The 15,879-nt window shown below is 52.3% G+C and overlaps 1 protein-coding gene across 4 annotated transcripts in view; it reads left to right on the top strand.

The window, feature by feature from the left end:
- Positions 1-9,978: 9,978 nt before the first annotated feature.
- Positions 9,979-15,879, top strand: part of BRWD1 (bromodomain and WD repeat domain containing 1) — an 88,652-nt gene continuing 82,751 nt past the window's right edge. For 3 of the 4 annotated variants that reach the window (XR_014794089.1, XM_084873573.1, XM_084873571.1), the window contains exons 1-4: positions 10,207-10,389; positions 10,502-10,560; positions 10,709-10,738; positions 10,906-10,965. Coding sequence is in view for 3 of the 4 variants with exons in the window: in XM_084873573.1 (XP_084729699.1) it covers positions 10,341-10,389; positions 10,502-10,560; positions 10,709-10,738; positions 10,906-10,965 (198 nt within the window). In the remaining variant the exon portion in view is untranslated. Of the gene's footprint in view, positions 10,390-10,501; positions 10,561-10,708; positions 10,739-10,905; positions 10,966-15,879 lie in introns of all 4 variants that reach the window. The other variant, XM_084873572.1, reaches the window with a different exon arrangement.

The raw sequence follows: 15,879 nt of genomic DNA, 5'->3' as shown, positions 1-15,879 counted from the left end.
CACACCTTTTTTTAAAGAAAGTATTACATATGTCCCCTTTGTGTTTCTTTCTCATTGACCCCCTCCACCCTGTACCCATCCCTCCCAGGCCTTCACCATACTACTGTGCATATAAATTTCTCCGGTTATTCAGTCCCGCCCCTCCCCCCACACACACACACACTGGGGGTGGGGAACATCCATCCTTATTCCTTTTGCCTATTTCCCCAGGTAATCTTTGTCCTTCTGCCCCACTTACGCAGCTGGCCTATGTGGAGGAGATGCAGAGCAGATTTTCATGGACAACCTGCTGCTCTCCACGCTGCCGGCGTATTGGAATAAACGCTCATATCATACATGGTTCAACCCTGTCTCCGCTTAATGGGCTCAAGCCGTGACAGGCAGCCGGACTGACTCACTGGTTGTCCGGTTCACACCCACTAGCGAGGACCCTGGCACTGCCCATGATTGCGTTCATTTCATCCCCGTGCGAGCAGCATGAGCCCTCGGGCTGCAGCTCGCTGTGGCTGCCGTCTGGGAGGCCTGCTGCAGACAGACCAGCCCCGTCCAACCAGGCTCAGCCCGGCTCTTCCTTTGGGGAGGGGAGTGTTCCGCCCTCGAGGGGCCGAATGACCTGCTGGTCCAAAGCCATGGCCAGGAGTCCCAGCTTTGGCAGGGGCGGGCCTCTCCAGCGGGGTGTGCACTCTGGCTCCCGGGAGCCTGATCCTCCCCCCCTTCCCACTCCCCACCCCCACCGCCCGCCTTGGCACTGCTGGGCTGCTTTGTCTTGGTCTCCCAACACTGCGTGTTCTGCACAAACGCAGGGCGGGGCAGAGAGGTTTACAGCCGTGAGCGTGTGAAACAGTTTGTTCTTTATCACCACTCACCAGTGACTGCATTGTTTCCCAGAGGAAAGAAGTCAGCTCCTTTTGCCCACCCCGAGTTCTCTGTGCCCCCCGCCCAGCTCGCCAGGGCCGGGCGGGGTGGATAAAGTGCCCTTACAGCCCAAGTCCCCCAGTGGGCACCTGCCTCCGTGGCCTCGAGGGACCAAGTGGCGGCTTGAGAAGATGTGGAATTCTGGAGTCCGGAGCCAAAAAATCATCTTAACCTCATTACCGATGTTCAGATGTTAAACCTTCCGAGGCTTTGCTATTTCATTTATTTATTTAAATGTATTTTTTTATTGATTTTTCTACAGAGAGAAAGAGAGAGGGATAGAGTCAGAAACATCGATCAGCTGCCACCTGCACAACCCCCACGGGGGAGGCGCCCACAACCAAGGCCAAACCGGTTAGGGCCCAAGGCTTTACTATTTTAAAATTAAGGTTATGCCCACGCTCGTTTGGCTCAGTGGATAGAGCGTCGGCCTGTGGCCCAAAGGGCCCCCGGATTCAATTCCAGTCGAGGGCACGTACCTTGGTTGCAGGCTCTTCCCCACCTGGGCCCTGGTTGGGGCTCATGCAGGAGGCAACCAATTGATGTCTTTTCTCTCACATTGATATTTCTCTCTGTCTTTCCCTCTCTCTAAACAAACAAACAAACAAACAAACAAACAAAAGCAAAAAACAAAGCTCAATGGAAAAATATCCTGAGAGGAGGATTAAAAAAAAAAAAAAAAGGAACCTCTTCTTCAAAAAAATAAAATACAATAAAATTAGGTTTATATCACGTTCGACTGTGGGTCCGGGCCAGCCTTGTCCATAGTGAGAGAGGGGCCGGATGGTGTCCAGGCTGCAGCCCAGGCGTCACATGTCCTCAGAGAGGCTGGGAAGGACTGGCCTCGGGCACCAGCGCACACAGCCAAGGTCTAGACCAGTGATCAGCAAACTGCAGCTCGAGAGCCACATGTGGATCTTCGGCCCCTTGAGTGTGGCTCTTCCACAAAATACCATGGCCTGGGCGAGTCTATTTTGAAGAAGTGAAGTTAGAGGAAGTTTTAAAAATTTGGCTCTCAAAAGAAATTTCAATCATTGTACTTTTTAAAAAAAATGTATTTTATTGATTTTGTACAGAGAGGAAGGGAGATAGAGAGTTAGAAACATTGATGAGAGAGGGTCATCGATCAGTTGCCTCTTGCACACCCCTACTGGGGATATGCCCGCAACCAAGGTACATGCCCTTGACCGGAATCGAACCCGGGTCCCTTCAGTCCCCAAGCCGACGCTCTATCCATTGAGCTAAACCGGTTTTGGCTCAATCATTGTACTTTTTTAAAATTTTTTATTTTATTTATTTTCCACAGAGAGGAAGGGAAAGAGACAGAGAACCAGAAACATCGATGAGAGAGAAACATCGATCAGCTGCCTCCCACACACCCCCTACTGGGGATGTGTCCACAACCAAAGCACGTGCACCCAACTGGAATGGAACCTGGGACCCTGAGTTTTTAGCAAAGGCCAGCCTAGGAGTACCCTAATTAAGTTTAACAATGTACCTACCTATATAGTTTAAAAGATTTGGCTCTCCAAAGAAATTTCAATCATTGTGCTGTTGATATTTGGCTCTGCTGACTGAGTTTGCCGGCCACTGGGCTAGACAGTGGGAAGGGACTGTCCAGGGAGGTGACCCAGTAGCCCTGCCCACTCCCTTCCCGGCCTCTCCGCCCAGTGCTTTCCCCTCAGGCTTCCTCTCGGCCGCTGGGCGCTGGGGTTCCCCTCCCCCAGGAGCCGGAGGCTCAGAGGGAGCAGGCGGGCGGTTTCTTGGTCACTGCCATCAGCGGGGCCTGAGGGAGCCACAGGCTGGGGGGAGGGGGAGGGCTGGGAGCCGGGTCTCTGCCCTTCTGTGGGGTCAGGACGGAGGCCACGGGCAGTTGGCAGTTGGGATGAGCGGGCTGGGTGGGGTGACAGGGACGCTGGTGGCCAGGGAGAAGGCAGAGGCCATACAGGAAAGGCATGACAGATGTTCCCTGCCCAAGCAGCTTGTTCCTGATCCTGGACCTGCTCCTTCCTCCCGGCCTCTGGACACTCGACCTTCTCCCTCCTTTGAGAAGCCTTCGCCCACGTCCACGGGCTTCCAGGACAAGGCTGTGAAGAGGGACGGACTCCCGGCCCACGGTCCACCCTGCGGCCTGTGTGCAGGGCAGCCCGGGACCTGCCTGCCCGGGCTCAGGTTTGTCACCGCCCATCAGATCTTCGGGGCTGTCCCCACATGACACCACCCCACCAGCCAGAAGGTTTCTGAGTGGCTGCTGAGAGCACAGCGGGCTCATATTGGAGGGCCTGTCCTGTCGAGGCATTTAAAAAAAAAAAAAAATATATATATATATATATATATATATATATATATATATATATATATATATATATATTATTGATTTTTTACAGAGAGGAAGGGAGAAGGATAGAGAGTTAGAAACATTGATGAGAGAGAATCATCGACCAGCTGCCTCCTGCACACCCCCCATCGGGGATGTGCCCGCAACCAAGGTACATGCCCTTGACTGGAATCGAACCTGGGACCCCTCAGTCTGCAGGCCGACGCTCTATCCACTGAGCCAAACCGGTTTTGGCCTGTCGAGGCATTTTTAATAAACATTCAGCAAGTATTCATTGTGCACCTACCAAGTCACTGTAGCGCCAGACACACATCAGAGAGGGAGACAGAGAGAAACCTCCACCGGCCTCCAGACTGGGAGGAGCCAGGGCGGAGGCCGAACTGACAGACTTAGAGCAGGTGAGGAGATCAGAGGTGCTATGGAGAAGAGGGGGCAGGAAAGAGGAAGGGGGTGAGTGAAGGTGAGCTTTACTTTTCTGTGCAGTATTTGGGGTAATCAGGAAAGGTCTCCATGACAATGCAACATCGGAGCCAGTGAGTGCTCCAGGGAAGTGTTCCTGGCAAAAAAAAAAAAAACCACACACACAAAACCTGTTCTTACAAAGGCCTGAGGCAGCGAGTGCCTGGCTTGTCGGACCGTCCAGGCCGCCATGTGGCCACAGCAGGACGAGGGGAGGGCCAGAGGTCGGGGAGGTAGAATAGAGGCCAGCTCCTCCGGCCGGTAGGACTGGGCTGCTCAGGGTCAGATGGGAGCCATGGTGGGTTCTGGCAGCGGGCAGATCTGTCTGGTTTTCCCAGGCGGACACCTGGGAGGCTGGGAGCTCCTCTAGGGGAGAAGTCCTTGGGTTCTAGATGTGTTTCGAAGGCCGGGGCCCTTCAGGGCTTCCTGATGGATCCCACGTGTGATTATTACAAGGGGGGCGATGCGAAGATTGTTGACGAGAGACCAACAAGGGCCAAAAGGATTTAGTAGCCCTAACTGGTTTGGCCCAGTGGATAAAGCGTCAGCCTGCGGACTGAAGGGTCTCAAGTTTGATTCCGGTCAAGGGCATGTACCTTGGTTGAAGGCACATCCCCAGTAGGAGGTGTGCAGGAGGCAGCTGATCGATGTTTCTCTCATCGATGTTTCTAGCTCTCTATCCCTCTCCCTTCCTCTGTAAAAAAATCAATAAAATATATATTTAAAAACAACAACAAAACACACACACACAAAAGGACTTAGGAAAGACTCTGTGAAGGAAGACGTTGAGGGATCTAGGCGGGTCCTTTCGAGCTAGAGGACAGGAAGAGAGCAGAGGCAGAGAACTGGAGGGGGGTGTTCTGGACGGTCCCGAGGGCCTGTAGGTGTGTCCGTGGAGAGCCGAGTGCGTTCAGAGTTCTGGGAGAAAACAAGGCACCATCCATTGGGATAGCTGAGGAGAGCTGATGGTGGGCGTGGGCAGTGGAATCAGCCGGGGTGGCTCCATCTGACTCAGCAGAGAAGCCCAGGTCCTGAAGGACCGGGGAGGAAGGGGTGCTAAACCCAGAGACGGTTAGTATAGTCAGGGCTGCCTCATCACTGTGGCCTTCAGTGAGGATCAGCGGCCCGGGAATCTGTGTGCGGCTTGGCAGGGAAGCGGGGGAGGCACATAGAAACCCACCCTCACTGCCCTCTCATCTCCTGCGGGGTGAGGCCCGAGGGCAGAGAGCCCAGCCCGGCGCCCCGCCTGGGGGCGCAGCAGGGTGCCCAGCTTCACAAACAAAGCCAGGGGCGGGGGGCCAGGCGATAGGGAACTAGAAAGGATTAAAGGGGGACTGTGTTAAGCAGTACTTAAGGAAATTTACAAGTGATAAGATTAAAGGAAAGGGTAGGGCCTGGCCCGCTGTGGCTCTGTGGCTGAGCTTTGACCTATGAACCAGGAGGTTAGGGTTCGGTTCTGTGAGGGCATGTGCCTGGGTTGCGGGCTTGATTCCCCAGTGCAGGAGGCAGCCTACTGATTGTCTCTCTCTCTCTCTCTCTCCTTCTCCCTTCCTCTGAAATCAATAAAAAAAAGTACATGTTAAAAAGAAAAGGGTGCCAAAACCGGTTTGGCTCAGCGGTAGAGCGTCAGTCTGCGGACTGAAAGGTCCCAGGTTCGATTCCGGTCAAGGGCATGTACATTGGTTGCTGGCACATCCCCGGTTGGGGGTGTGCAGGAGGCAGCTGATCAGTGTTTCTCTCTCATCGATGTTTATAACTCTCTATCCCTCTCCCTCCCTCACTGTAAAAATCAATAAAATATATTTTTTAAAAAGAAGAAAAGGGCAAGGAGTCCAGGGGCTCTTTGAGGAGGCTCTTTGGTGACTGGGGGAACTCAGAGAAAAAGAATCCCTTTTATGTGACAGCATCGTGTTGAGAGCTAGGCATTGCTCAAACAACGCTATAGGGATTCTCTCCAGAAATGCTCACCGACAGTCCACGTATCCCAGCTCTCTCAGGAGGACTAAATAACACATGTGGCTTAGCTTGGTGTCCGGGATATAGACACACGCACTAGATTAGTTGTTATCCCCATTTCGACAATTATTAATAAAAACCAAACACAAACAGAGCCACGGAGAGTTTGGTGCCCAGACGCAGACACGTTCGGAGTCCAGCTCCCACGTCCCGAGGTCTCGCCCAGCACACGGAGGCCCCAGTGGGTGAGAAGCACGCGAGGACAGCTGCGGAGACTGGGCACAGACCGGCCATGCCCGCAGCGGGAGCACTAGGAGCACAGCGACAGAGCGGTGCCGGGAGATAAATGTGGAAACAAGCTGCCAGAGAGAGAGGCGGGCTCAAGTGGCATTAAGGGGACAGCTGGCTGGGATCAAGGGAAGAAAAGGTTCCGAGGAAAGATAACGTGGCCAGGAGGAGGAGGAGGGGCCTGGGGAATAAGGCTCAAGGTCTCCTAGCAGCGACCTGAGGGCTTAAAAACCTGGATTAGCCGAAACCGGTGTGGCTCAGTGGATAGAGCGTCGGCCTGTGGACTGAAGGTTCGATTCCAGTCAAGGGTATGTACCTTGGTTGCTGGGGATGTGCCCGAGGCAGCTGATTGATGTTTCTCTCTCATCAATGCTTCTCTCTATCCCTCTCTCTTCCTCTCTGTAAAAAAAATAAAAATAAAATAAATCAATAAAATATATTAAAGAACACACACACACCTGGATTAGTCTTTCTTTCAAAGTCCTCTGGAGATCTCCCAAGGTGGGGACGGTCCCTTCCGAGGGGATTTACCTACAGATTTACCTACGTCAGTGTTATACTCTGAAGGCTTTCACCACCTTGCTTGTTAATGGGTGGGAGGAGGCAGGTTTCCTGTGCCCTAGATTTCACCTCCATGTCCTGATGTGGTTTGGTGGCATTGTTCTCACATAGCTCTGGCGTCATCTGTCCTGTCACGTCCCTCAGAAGTCTGCAATACCGTGCACTGGTGGGCACCACCTGGCGAGGGAGCCTAAATTCAGTTCACCCACATTTGCATCGGCACACTGCAGTCAGAATTTGAATGTTGTGTATCATTTCCTTTGTATAGTCTGCGCTGCTTGTTTATTTTTAAAACTCTTACAAAATTGACCCTCATCGACTCACTAGTCCTCACTTTTGACCGCTCTCCTGGGTGAACAGACTGGTTTGCTCACCATTTCCAGACACGCTGTTCACACGGAATGCATTTGTGATTGGACCACCCCAGTGAATTCTACTTTTGTATTTTTTTAAAAGGTATTTCATCCTTGACAGCTTCTTAAACTTTCTGAGCCCTTTTCCTCATCTTTAAAATGAAAACAACAACAAAAAACAAAAAAGAGGACATCTAACTTGAGTTGCCTGTGTTGAGACCATGCATGTGTTTATGACTGAATTTTCCGGTTTCAGTTCTTTCAGGTGCTGTGTGGTCTTGTGGGGTACATGTGAACGGTCTAGCACAGTGTCCAGGACATAGAAACACTCACAGTATTCGTTGCTATCCCCATTTTAACAATTATTGAGAAAAGCAAAAAAACAAACACTGAATGGAAACCAGGTCCTTAGCTGGTTTGCCTCAGTAGTGTTGGCCTTCGGACCGAAGGGTCCCAGGTTCGACTGGGTCGAAGCTGCCTGGGTTGCGGGTTCAATCCTCAGTTGGGGCCGTGCAGGAGGCAGCTGATCCATGATTCTCTCTCATCATTGATATTTCTCTCTCTCTTTCCCTGCCTTTTCCAACTCAATAAAAATATTTTAAAAAAAGAAGAAAAAAGCAGGTCCGGTTTCTTCCTTACTGACCAGCGGAGAGAGTTGTGCAGTGCCTGGTTCAGACTAAGGGAGACTGTCCTCCTGGGCTGGCAGCCTGGTGAGGGGCCCTGGGTTCCAGCTTGCTCAGCTGAGAAGTGAGCATGTTAACAGCACCTGATTAAGAGCTGTGTAAAGATCAGTGATGCTTATCCAGGGGCGGGATTGCTGGCTCAGGACTAAAACATCTTAGTTTCCTTATAGTGGAGATGGGAGACAGCACTATAGCTGATGTCACCATTCCATTCATTAAGATCTAACCCTCGCTCACCAAGCAACTTTTCGCTACAGCTTTCCTACTGGGGATGTGCCCGCAACCAAGGTACATGTCTTTGACCGGAATCGAACCCAGGACCCTTCAGTCTGCAGGCGGATGCTCTATCTATCCACTGAGCCAAATGGATTAGGGCCCTACATTTTTCTTAAAAAAACAAAAAGCAAAACAAACTAATTTCAGAGAGGAAGTGAGAGGGATAGAAACATCAATGATGAGAGAATCATCCACAGCTGGCTGCCTCCCGCACACCCCCAACGGGGACCCAGCCTGTAACTCAGACAAGTGTGCCTTCACCGGGAATGGAACTGTGACCTCCTGGTCCACACATCTATGCTCAACCACCGAGCCAGGCAGCCCCCTACATATTTCTGATCCCTTCTTCCTCTCCCTCCTTATAGCGATCACCTTAATGCATCTACATGTTTCCTATTTCAGGGGTCTACTAAGTACTTTCCCCTGCCTCTCGGTTTTCATCCTGAAATGAAAAAACACTTTAGAACCTTTCACTTGCTCCCAATTTTAACTTTTGTTATTGGGTCCCATCCACCCCTTAAAGTCACCCCAAGTGGTTCTACTGAACTTGTTCCTTATTCTTGAAATTACCCATCTCTTGGCCCCTTGCTGTTTTTCATAGGCTGGGACCGCTTTTTACACACACACTTCTGGAAAGCTCAGCCTTCCCTAACGTTCCTGCCTCCCACAGGCAGGCTGATCTGCCTTCTACCTCTGTTCTCCATCTCCTCATTGTCTGCTTGCTTCTGTTGCCCCTAAAAGACACTGAGGTCTGTGATGGCGCAGCTGTGTGTGGCTCATTCCTTCCTCTGGCTGTCTATCTCCATCACCTGGTACAGTGTTTGCTGAACAAATAAAAGAATGGATTGACTGGTGTCCTTGATTGTTTGCTCACAAACATAAGAACTTGGGTGTAAATAATTATAAGAGAGCCAAAACCGGTTTGGCTCAGTGGATAGAGCGGCGGTCCGCGGACTGAAAGGTCAAGGGCATGCATGTACATTGGTTGCGGGTGCATCCCCAGTGGTGGGTGTGCAGGAGGCAGTTGGTAGATGTTTCTCTCTCATTGACGTTTCTAGCTCTCTATCCCTCTCCCTTCCTCTCTGTAAAAGATCAATAAAATATATTTTAAAAAAGTTATGAGATCGTGGACGGTGCTTACTATATGGTCAGAACCCATACGAACCCATGGAACCAGGCGGACCAGACCAGGGGTGCGTGCCTCCCCAGTCCGATGGGGGCCCATTCCATCTGCCATCTGTATCTGGAGGGCATCACACGGGGTAGGAATCAGGACCACAACGCGCACTACTCCACGGAGGCAGGGACCTTCGTCTTCTCCCTGCTGTCCTGTAGGCTTAGACAGGGCCTCTGGACGTGCCCCGGGAACGAATGCAGCCGGGTCAGAAGCCCAGCATGACAAAGGGAGTTTTCTTGGCCCCTGTCCACACGGCTCCAGCCTCAGCTCCCGGCTTCCAGAATCCTGGTGACACAGGGTCCCCCCGAGTTTCCTGCTGGCTCCCTTGGCACGGAGGCTGCGGCTTCCTCCCAGCCGTCCCCATCCGCCCCGGCGATGCCCTGGCTGCGCTCCCGGCCTCGCCAGGTGGACATCCCCGGCGATGGGCTGTGCATTTCCTTAACCCCTTCTCCCCGCCGGCCCGCGGGTCTCCCCGGACCCTCCCCATCTCCGTCTCCCTCCCGTCCGTGCACCTGGCCGCGCGGCCGCCCCGCAGACGCCCGCCGCGCCCCCCGAGCCCGGGCGGGGGTCGGCGTCCGCGGACCCGGCCTCCCCCGCGCCGGGGCCGCCCCGCCTGCCTCCTCCCTTCCCTTCCCCGCGAAAGCCGCCCGGGCCTTCCTCCTCCGGGCGGGCGGCGCGATACCCCCTTTTTAGGGTTTTGCGTCTCCGAAGCGAGCGATCTCCGTTGGGGGGTAAAGGGGACGAATACAGGGGTCCCCGCATGACCGTCCGTGAAAGGCCCCTTCGGGCGGGCCGGCGGGCTCGCGTCCAGAGCCCGGAAGGCCGGGCGTGCAGGGGGCGCCGTTCGGATCCGGGCGCTCGGACCCGCCGCCACCCCCGCCCGCGGCGCCCGGCCCGGCTCCCGCCCCGCGGCGCCGACCTCCCTCCGCCCCCCGCGCCGCTGGGTCGCCGGCCGCTCACCGCGCGCAGGGATCCGGCCGCGCGCCGCCCCTCCCCCGCCGCCTGCCGGGCCGGGCCCTCGCCCGCCGGGTCCCCGGTCCCCGCACCCGCCCAGACGGAGGGCCGGACGCCGAGGGTCGCTCTTCCCGGCGGGCCCGGCCGCCAGAGGCTCCGGACGCCGGCGCCCCTCGGGGGACTACTTTCCCTCCGCGGAGGGACTACTTCGCGGAGGCGTCGCTGGCGGCGCGCACGCGCACGCGCACGGCTGGCGGCGGCGGCGGCGCGCCTGGGAGAGGGACGCCGGCCCGGTCAGGCCTCGGCGCGGCCTACACGCTCCGTCGCTCGCTCGCTCGCTCGCTCCCACCCTCGCCCCGCGCCCCGCGCCCGGCCCGGCCATGGCGGAGTCCTCGCCCGCCCGACGCCCGGTGCCCCTCATCGAGTCCGGTAAGGCAACTCTTCCGCCCGCGGGTCCCCGGGCGCCCGGCCCGCGTCCCTGCCCCGGCCGCCTCTCGCGGCGCGCCCGCTCCTGACCCGACGATCCCCCGTCTCCCCTCAGAGCTGTACTTCCTCATCGCCCGCTACCTGTCGGCCGGCCCGTGTCGGAGAGCCGCCCAGGTGAGCGCGGGCCTCGCGGGCGGCGGCGGCGGCCTGTCCGGCCCCGCCGCCGCCTGGGGTCGCGGGAGGAGGGCGCGGGGGGACCGGGGCGGACGGGGGGACCGGGCGCGGCCCCCTCCCCTCTGACCGCGCGTGTCTTCGGCTGCAGGTGCTGGTGCAGGAGCTGGAGCAGTACCAGGTCTGTGCATCGCGGCCCCGCCAGCCCCGTGCCCCGTCCCCCGTCCCCCCGCCCGGCCGGCCTATTTCGGGGTCGCCCGCCGCCCCCGCCCCGCTGCCCTACCCCCGCCCCGGACCCGGACCCGCACCCGCGTGGTGGTCACTCGTGTGCATCTCGTGTCTTTGCAGCTGCTGCCCAAGAGGCTGGACTGGGAGGGCAACGAGCACAACAGGAGCTACGAGGAATTGGTGAGACTTTTTGACATTGGCGTCCGGGGGCTCCGAGCCCCCGCCCCCTTTTCGGGGCTCCGGTGCCCCCGGGGGCGGGGGTCCGAGCCGCGCTCGGCGGCGGGGCGTCTGCGGCAGGTTCTGTTTTGTTTTGGGGCGGCTGTGTTTGTTTTGGGAGGAAACGGCCCCCCGGGGGCCCCCCAGGGACGGCGGGGCGGCGGAAGGGGCGACCCGGCGGGCGGTTTGCGGCGGGGCGGGCCCCCAGGTGTGCGGCCGGCGGGGGGCGGCGGGGGCGCGCGTGCGCGCGGGGGCGCCCCCGCCTCCCAGCGAGCTGCTCCCGCCCGTCCGTCTTCTCACCCAGACTGGTAACTCCGGCGCTGATTGGTCCTCTTCCCCGGGCCCCGCCCACGCCCCTGGGCCCCGCCCACATCTCAGACCACTTGTTCCCCAGGAGCCTTGGGCCTCTGAAAAGGTGGAGAGGAACGTCCCTCTTTAGCTTTTTTTTTTTTTTTTTTTCTTCCTTTTTTTTACCCCCTCATCGCCATAAAACTATAAATATTGGTGCTGTTGAGAATACGTCACGCCTCCATTAGTTTTGCTGCTCTCAACTGTACACTTGTTGAATGCCGGAAAAAAAAAAAGGATTCATTTTGATGAGTTTTTAGTCATCTGCTGGACATATTGTAGGTTCTAACTGTGCAGTTTCTGTTTTGGGAGCACCGTTAACGTAGGTCGTAGCTCTCTCTTTGTTATATTTTGTCAGCTTACCTTGGTGGCCATCACAGTATTCCACTATAGGTTTTACCCATTCGTTTGTCCGTAGTGGTAAACATTTTCCGGAAAAAAAGTTTTTGTCAATTTGTGCATTAGGGCAAAGGATTTCTTTAGTTGCTGGGCCGTATTCAGCGTCTTGTATTTGCATAATATCTAAATAAAGGGTTCTTGCATAATCTTTTACCACATTTCTAATACGTGTAAGCAGAAGTTGTAGGACACGGTTTTCATTCCTGAGTTAAATAAAAAGGAGAAAAACTAAAGGGGATTTGTCACCTCTTTATGACCGTTTACATTTTAACACAAAGTAACAAAGGGATTTATTTCAGTTGCCAGTTTTAATGTTTGTCTTACTAGAGGTTTTTTGTTTTGAATATTAAAAAGCAAATATTATTTTCAAGAAAGTGAGTTCTGAAAATTCAGCATGATGGTAGAGTTTTTGTTTTATTGCGTTGGATATTTTGAGATTTGTTTTTAATGTAAGGAAATGTGTAAAGGACTGGTGTGGAGTCTTGTGGGTAAGAGATAATAGTGTTTTCAGTGAAGCATACAGTGTTGAGGTGACTGACAGGAAAGATGCTGCCTAAGAGAAAGTTGTCTAAAATTTGAAGCAAGTGTAATGAATACTTACTGGAAATAGACATATTTTAATAGGCATATACATTTAGGCTTTTGCTGTCAGAATTGCTTAAAACTCTTCTTACCATTTTGCTTGCGATTATTGAAAGTCTCTGATATACTGCAGTGATGTGGCTGTGACGTTTATTGCTCATTGCCTGCTGATTTGGTCTATCTGGTGGGTATCCTCTTCCTCCTCTACCTTCCTCTCCCCCACCCCGTCCAGCACTCAGTGGAACAGGATGAGCTTCCTCTGGAGAATTGTTTTGTTAAAGGTATGTGAGTAGCTTCTAATTCTCCAGTGAAAGTCGTCTTTTAAAAAAGTTTTAAGAAGTATTTCCAATATATATGTAATGAATCCTCATTTACCATAAACAAATTCATTACTGGTTTGCTATATTTATTTTGGGATCTATTTGAGGTATATTATTTTATTATAAGCTATCAAATTTTCAAATAGAAAAAATAGAATAACAGATCATCCACTAGCCTTAGAGAGAGTGAGGAAGGAGAAAGAAAAAAAAGAAATGTTTGCCGAAACCGGTTTAGCTCAATGGATAGAGCTTCGGCTTGGGGACTGAAGGGACCTGGGTTCAATTCCGGTCAAGGGCAACCTTGGTTGCGGGCATATCCCCAGTAGGGGGTGTGCAAGAGGCAAGTGATCAATTACTCTCTCTCATCGATGTTTCTAACTCTATCTCTCTCCCTTCCTCTCTGTACAAAATCAATAAAATATATTTAAAAAAAAAAAAGAAAAAAAAAAGAAAAAAAAAAGAAAAAAAGAAATGTTCATTTGTTGTTGCACTTATTTATGTACTAGAGGCCCAGTGCACAAAATTCATGCACTGGGGCGGGGGTGGGGTGGGCAGGGGAAGGTCCCCCTCAGCGTGGCCTGCACCCTCTCCCAGGCAGGGACCCCTCGGGGAATGTCCGAATGCCGGCTTGTGGCTGGATGGCCTTCTGCTCCCGCACATGTTTCAGCAGCTGCTGCACATGTACTGCCTGGGCCACCATGGTCTGTCCTGTAAACACCATCGAGTGGGTGAGTCAAGCATGGAGGTAGGCTCATGCTGACTTCCTTGCGCTTACCTGAGTCACTGAGTTGTTCAGACTGACTGCCTTCTTCAGAGAATGGCTCTGGGATCAGGCCTAAGCTGGCAGTTGGACATCTTTCTCGCAGCACGGGAATCCTCAGGAGATGTAGCAGTGTGCCAAGTGGCAGGTGGTCAGGGCGGAGCCTGAATTGGGGCGGGTGTCATGCCACTTGGGTTCATCCTTGCCTGTGGTCGCCGCTTGGTAGTGCTGCTGCTCCTGTGGCAACTGGGCTCACCAGCCATAAGCCCGGCTTCTGGCTGAGCAGGGCTCCTCATGTCGGAGCTCACTGACCACCAGGGGGCAGCTCCTGCATTGAGGTGGTCAGTGTGCATCATAGCGACTGGTCGTTCTGCCATAAGCCACTTAGACTTTTATTATATAGATTCATTGGTTGATAACTTCTGTGTGTCCTCTCTGGGGATTGAACTCGAAAGCTGGGATGATGCTCTAACCAACTGAGATACCTGGCCAGGGTCTACCCTTTTTCATTTGTTTGTTTTTAAATATTTCTATTGATTTCGGAGAGGGAGAGAGGAGAGAGAAACATCAATGAGGAGAGAGAATCAATGATCAGCTGCTTCCTGCAAACCCCCTACTGGGGATTGAGCCTGCAACCTGGGAATGTGCCTTTGACTGGAATCAAACCTGGGATCCTTCAGTCCGCAGGTCCACGCTCTATATATACACTGAGCCAAACCAGCTAGGGCTACTCTGTTTCTTTTAACTTAAAAAAAGTTATATTTAAAAGACTGAATTGAGTTGGGCTATTGTAGAAAAAACATTTTTAATTGGAAAATTGTCAGCTGGAATTCTTGGAGAGGAAGAAGCTATTGTCACCCTATGCCCTTTGAGCTATTATATTTTACTTTCACCTGTTTAAAAATTTTCCAGATGCTATTGCTATTATTTTATTAATTTTGTTATTCTCAGCTGAGGATATTTTTTCCAGTTGATTTTTATTTATTTATTTATTTTTTTTTAAAACTGTATTCTTTTTTTTTTTTTTTAATATATTTTATTGATTTTGTACAGAGAGGAAGGGAGAGAGAGAGTTAGAAACATTGATGAGAGAGAGTCATCGATCAGCTGCCTCCTGCACAGACCCTACAGGGGATGTGCCCGCAACCAAGGTACATGCCCCTGACCGGAATCGAACCTGGGACCTTTCAGTCCCCAAGCCGATGCTCTATCCATTGAGCCAAACCGGTTTCGGCTCCAGTTGATTTTTAGAGAGAGTGGTAGGGAGGGGGAGAGACAAGAGAGAGAGAAACTTGATGTGTTGACACATTGATTGGTTGCCTCCAGCAAGTGCCTGAGCCTGGAACTGAGATACAGGCCCTTGATAGGAGTCACACCTGGGAGCCTTCAGCCCTCCGGCAGATTCTCAGTCCCACTGACCCAAACTGGTAGTGCCTGCTAGTGTTTTAAAGTCAATATTCATTTGCTTGCTCATCTGTATACCTTTTCTGATGTTTTAAATTCCTTTTCATGTGTCTGATTATTTTTCTTTACTCTGAACGACCTATTTTGTTATAATGATTTTTTGTCAATTACTTCAGTTTTCCTTTTTCTTATTTTTTTTTTATTTGAAAACATTTTGTCTGTATTTATGAAAACATGTTTTCTTTTTCTTTTTCTAATCTTCACCTGAGGATATGCTTTTATTGATGAGAGAGAGAGAGAGAGAACACACACACACATTGGTGAGAGAGGGAAACATTGACCAGTCGACCTCCGTACATGCCCTCCCTGACCAGGGATTGAACCTGCAGCCTAGCTTATGTGCTCTGATTGGGAATTGACCTCTTGGCCTTTTGGTGCATGGGAGGATACTCCAACCAGCTGAGCCATCTGGCGAGGTCTCTCTTTTTTTCCTCTAATTTAAAAAATATTTTTATTGATTTTTAGAGAGGAACGGGGAGAGTGAGGGAAAAACATTGGTGTGAGAGCAAAACATCTATTGGCTGCCTCCTGCATGCCCCCCATTGAGTCAAGCCTGCAACCCAGCATGTGCTTTGACCAGGAATCGAACCAGCAACTGTTCAGTGCAAGGGAGGACACCAACTAAGCAACTCTGGCCAGGCTCTTTTTGTTTTTTTTGTTTTAAGAAATCTTTGTTAGCTGTGAGATTCTAGTTGATTAGCTGTTGCTTTTTGAAAAGCCATCATTCTTACTGTTGTTCCTTTGAAGATACTGTTTTCCTCAGCTGCTTATGAAGATTTTCATTTTGTCTTGGATTTTCAGCAGTTTTACTATGATGTACTGCAGTCATTATCTATGGCTGCATAACAAATCACCCCAAAACTTGGTGGCTCTACACAATACAGATTTATTATCTTTCAGTTTCCGTAAGTCAGGAGTCCAGGCACAGCTGAGCTGAGTTATCTTAGTCTCTCTCAAGGCTGCTATCTAAGTATTGGTTAGAGCTGAAAGCTTGACTGGGGAAGG

The sequence above is a fragment of the Pipistrellus hanaki genome (genome assembly GCF_964339955.1).
Source record: "Pipistrellus hanaki genome assembly, chromosome: 2".
Lineage (NCBI taxonomy): Eukaryota > Metazoa > Chordata > Mammalia > Chiroptera > Vespertilionidae > Pipistrellus > Pipistrellus hanaki.
The sequence above is the reverse complement of the archived record's forward strand: the minus strand, read 5'-3'. Positions and strand labels throughout refer to the sequence as shown.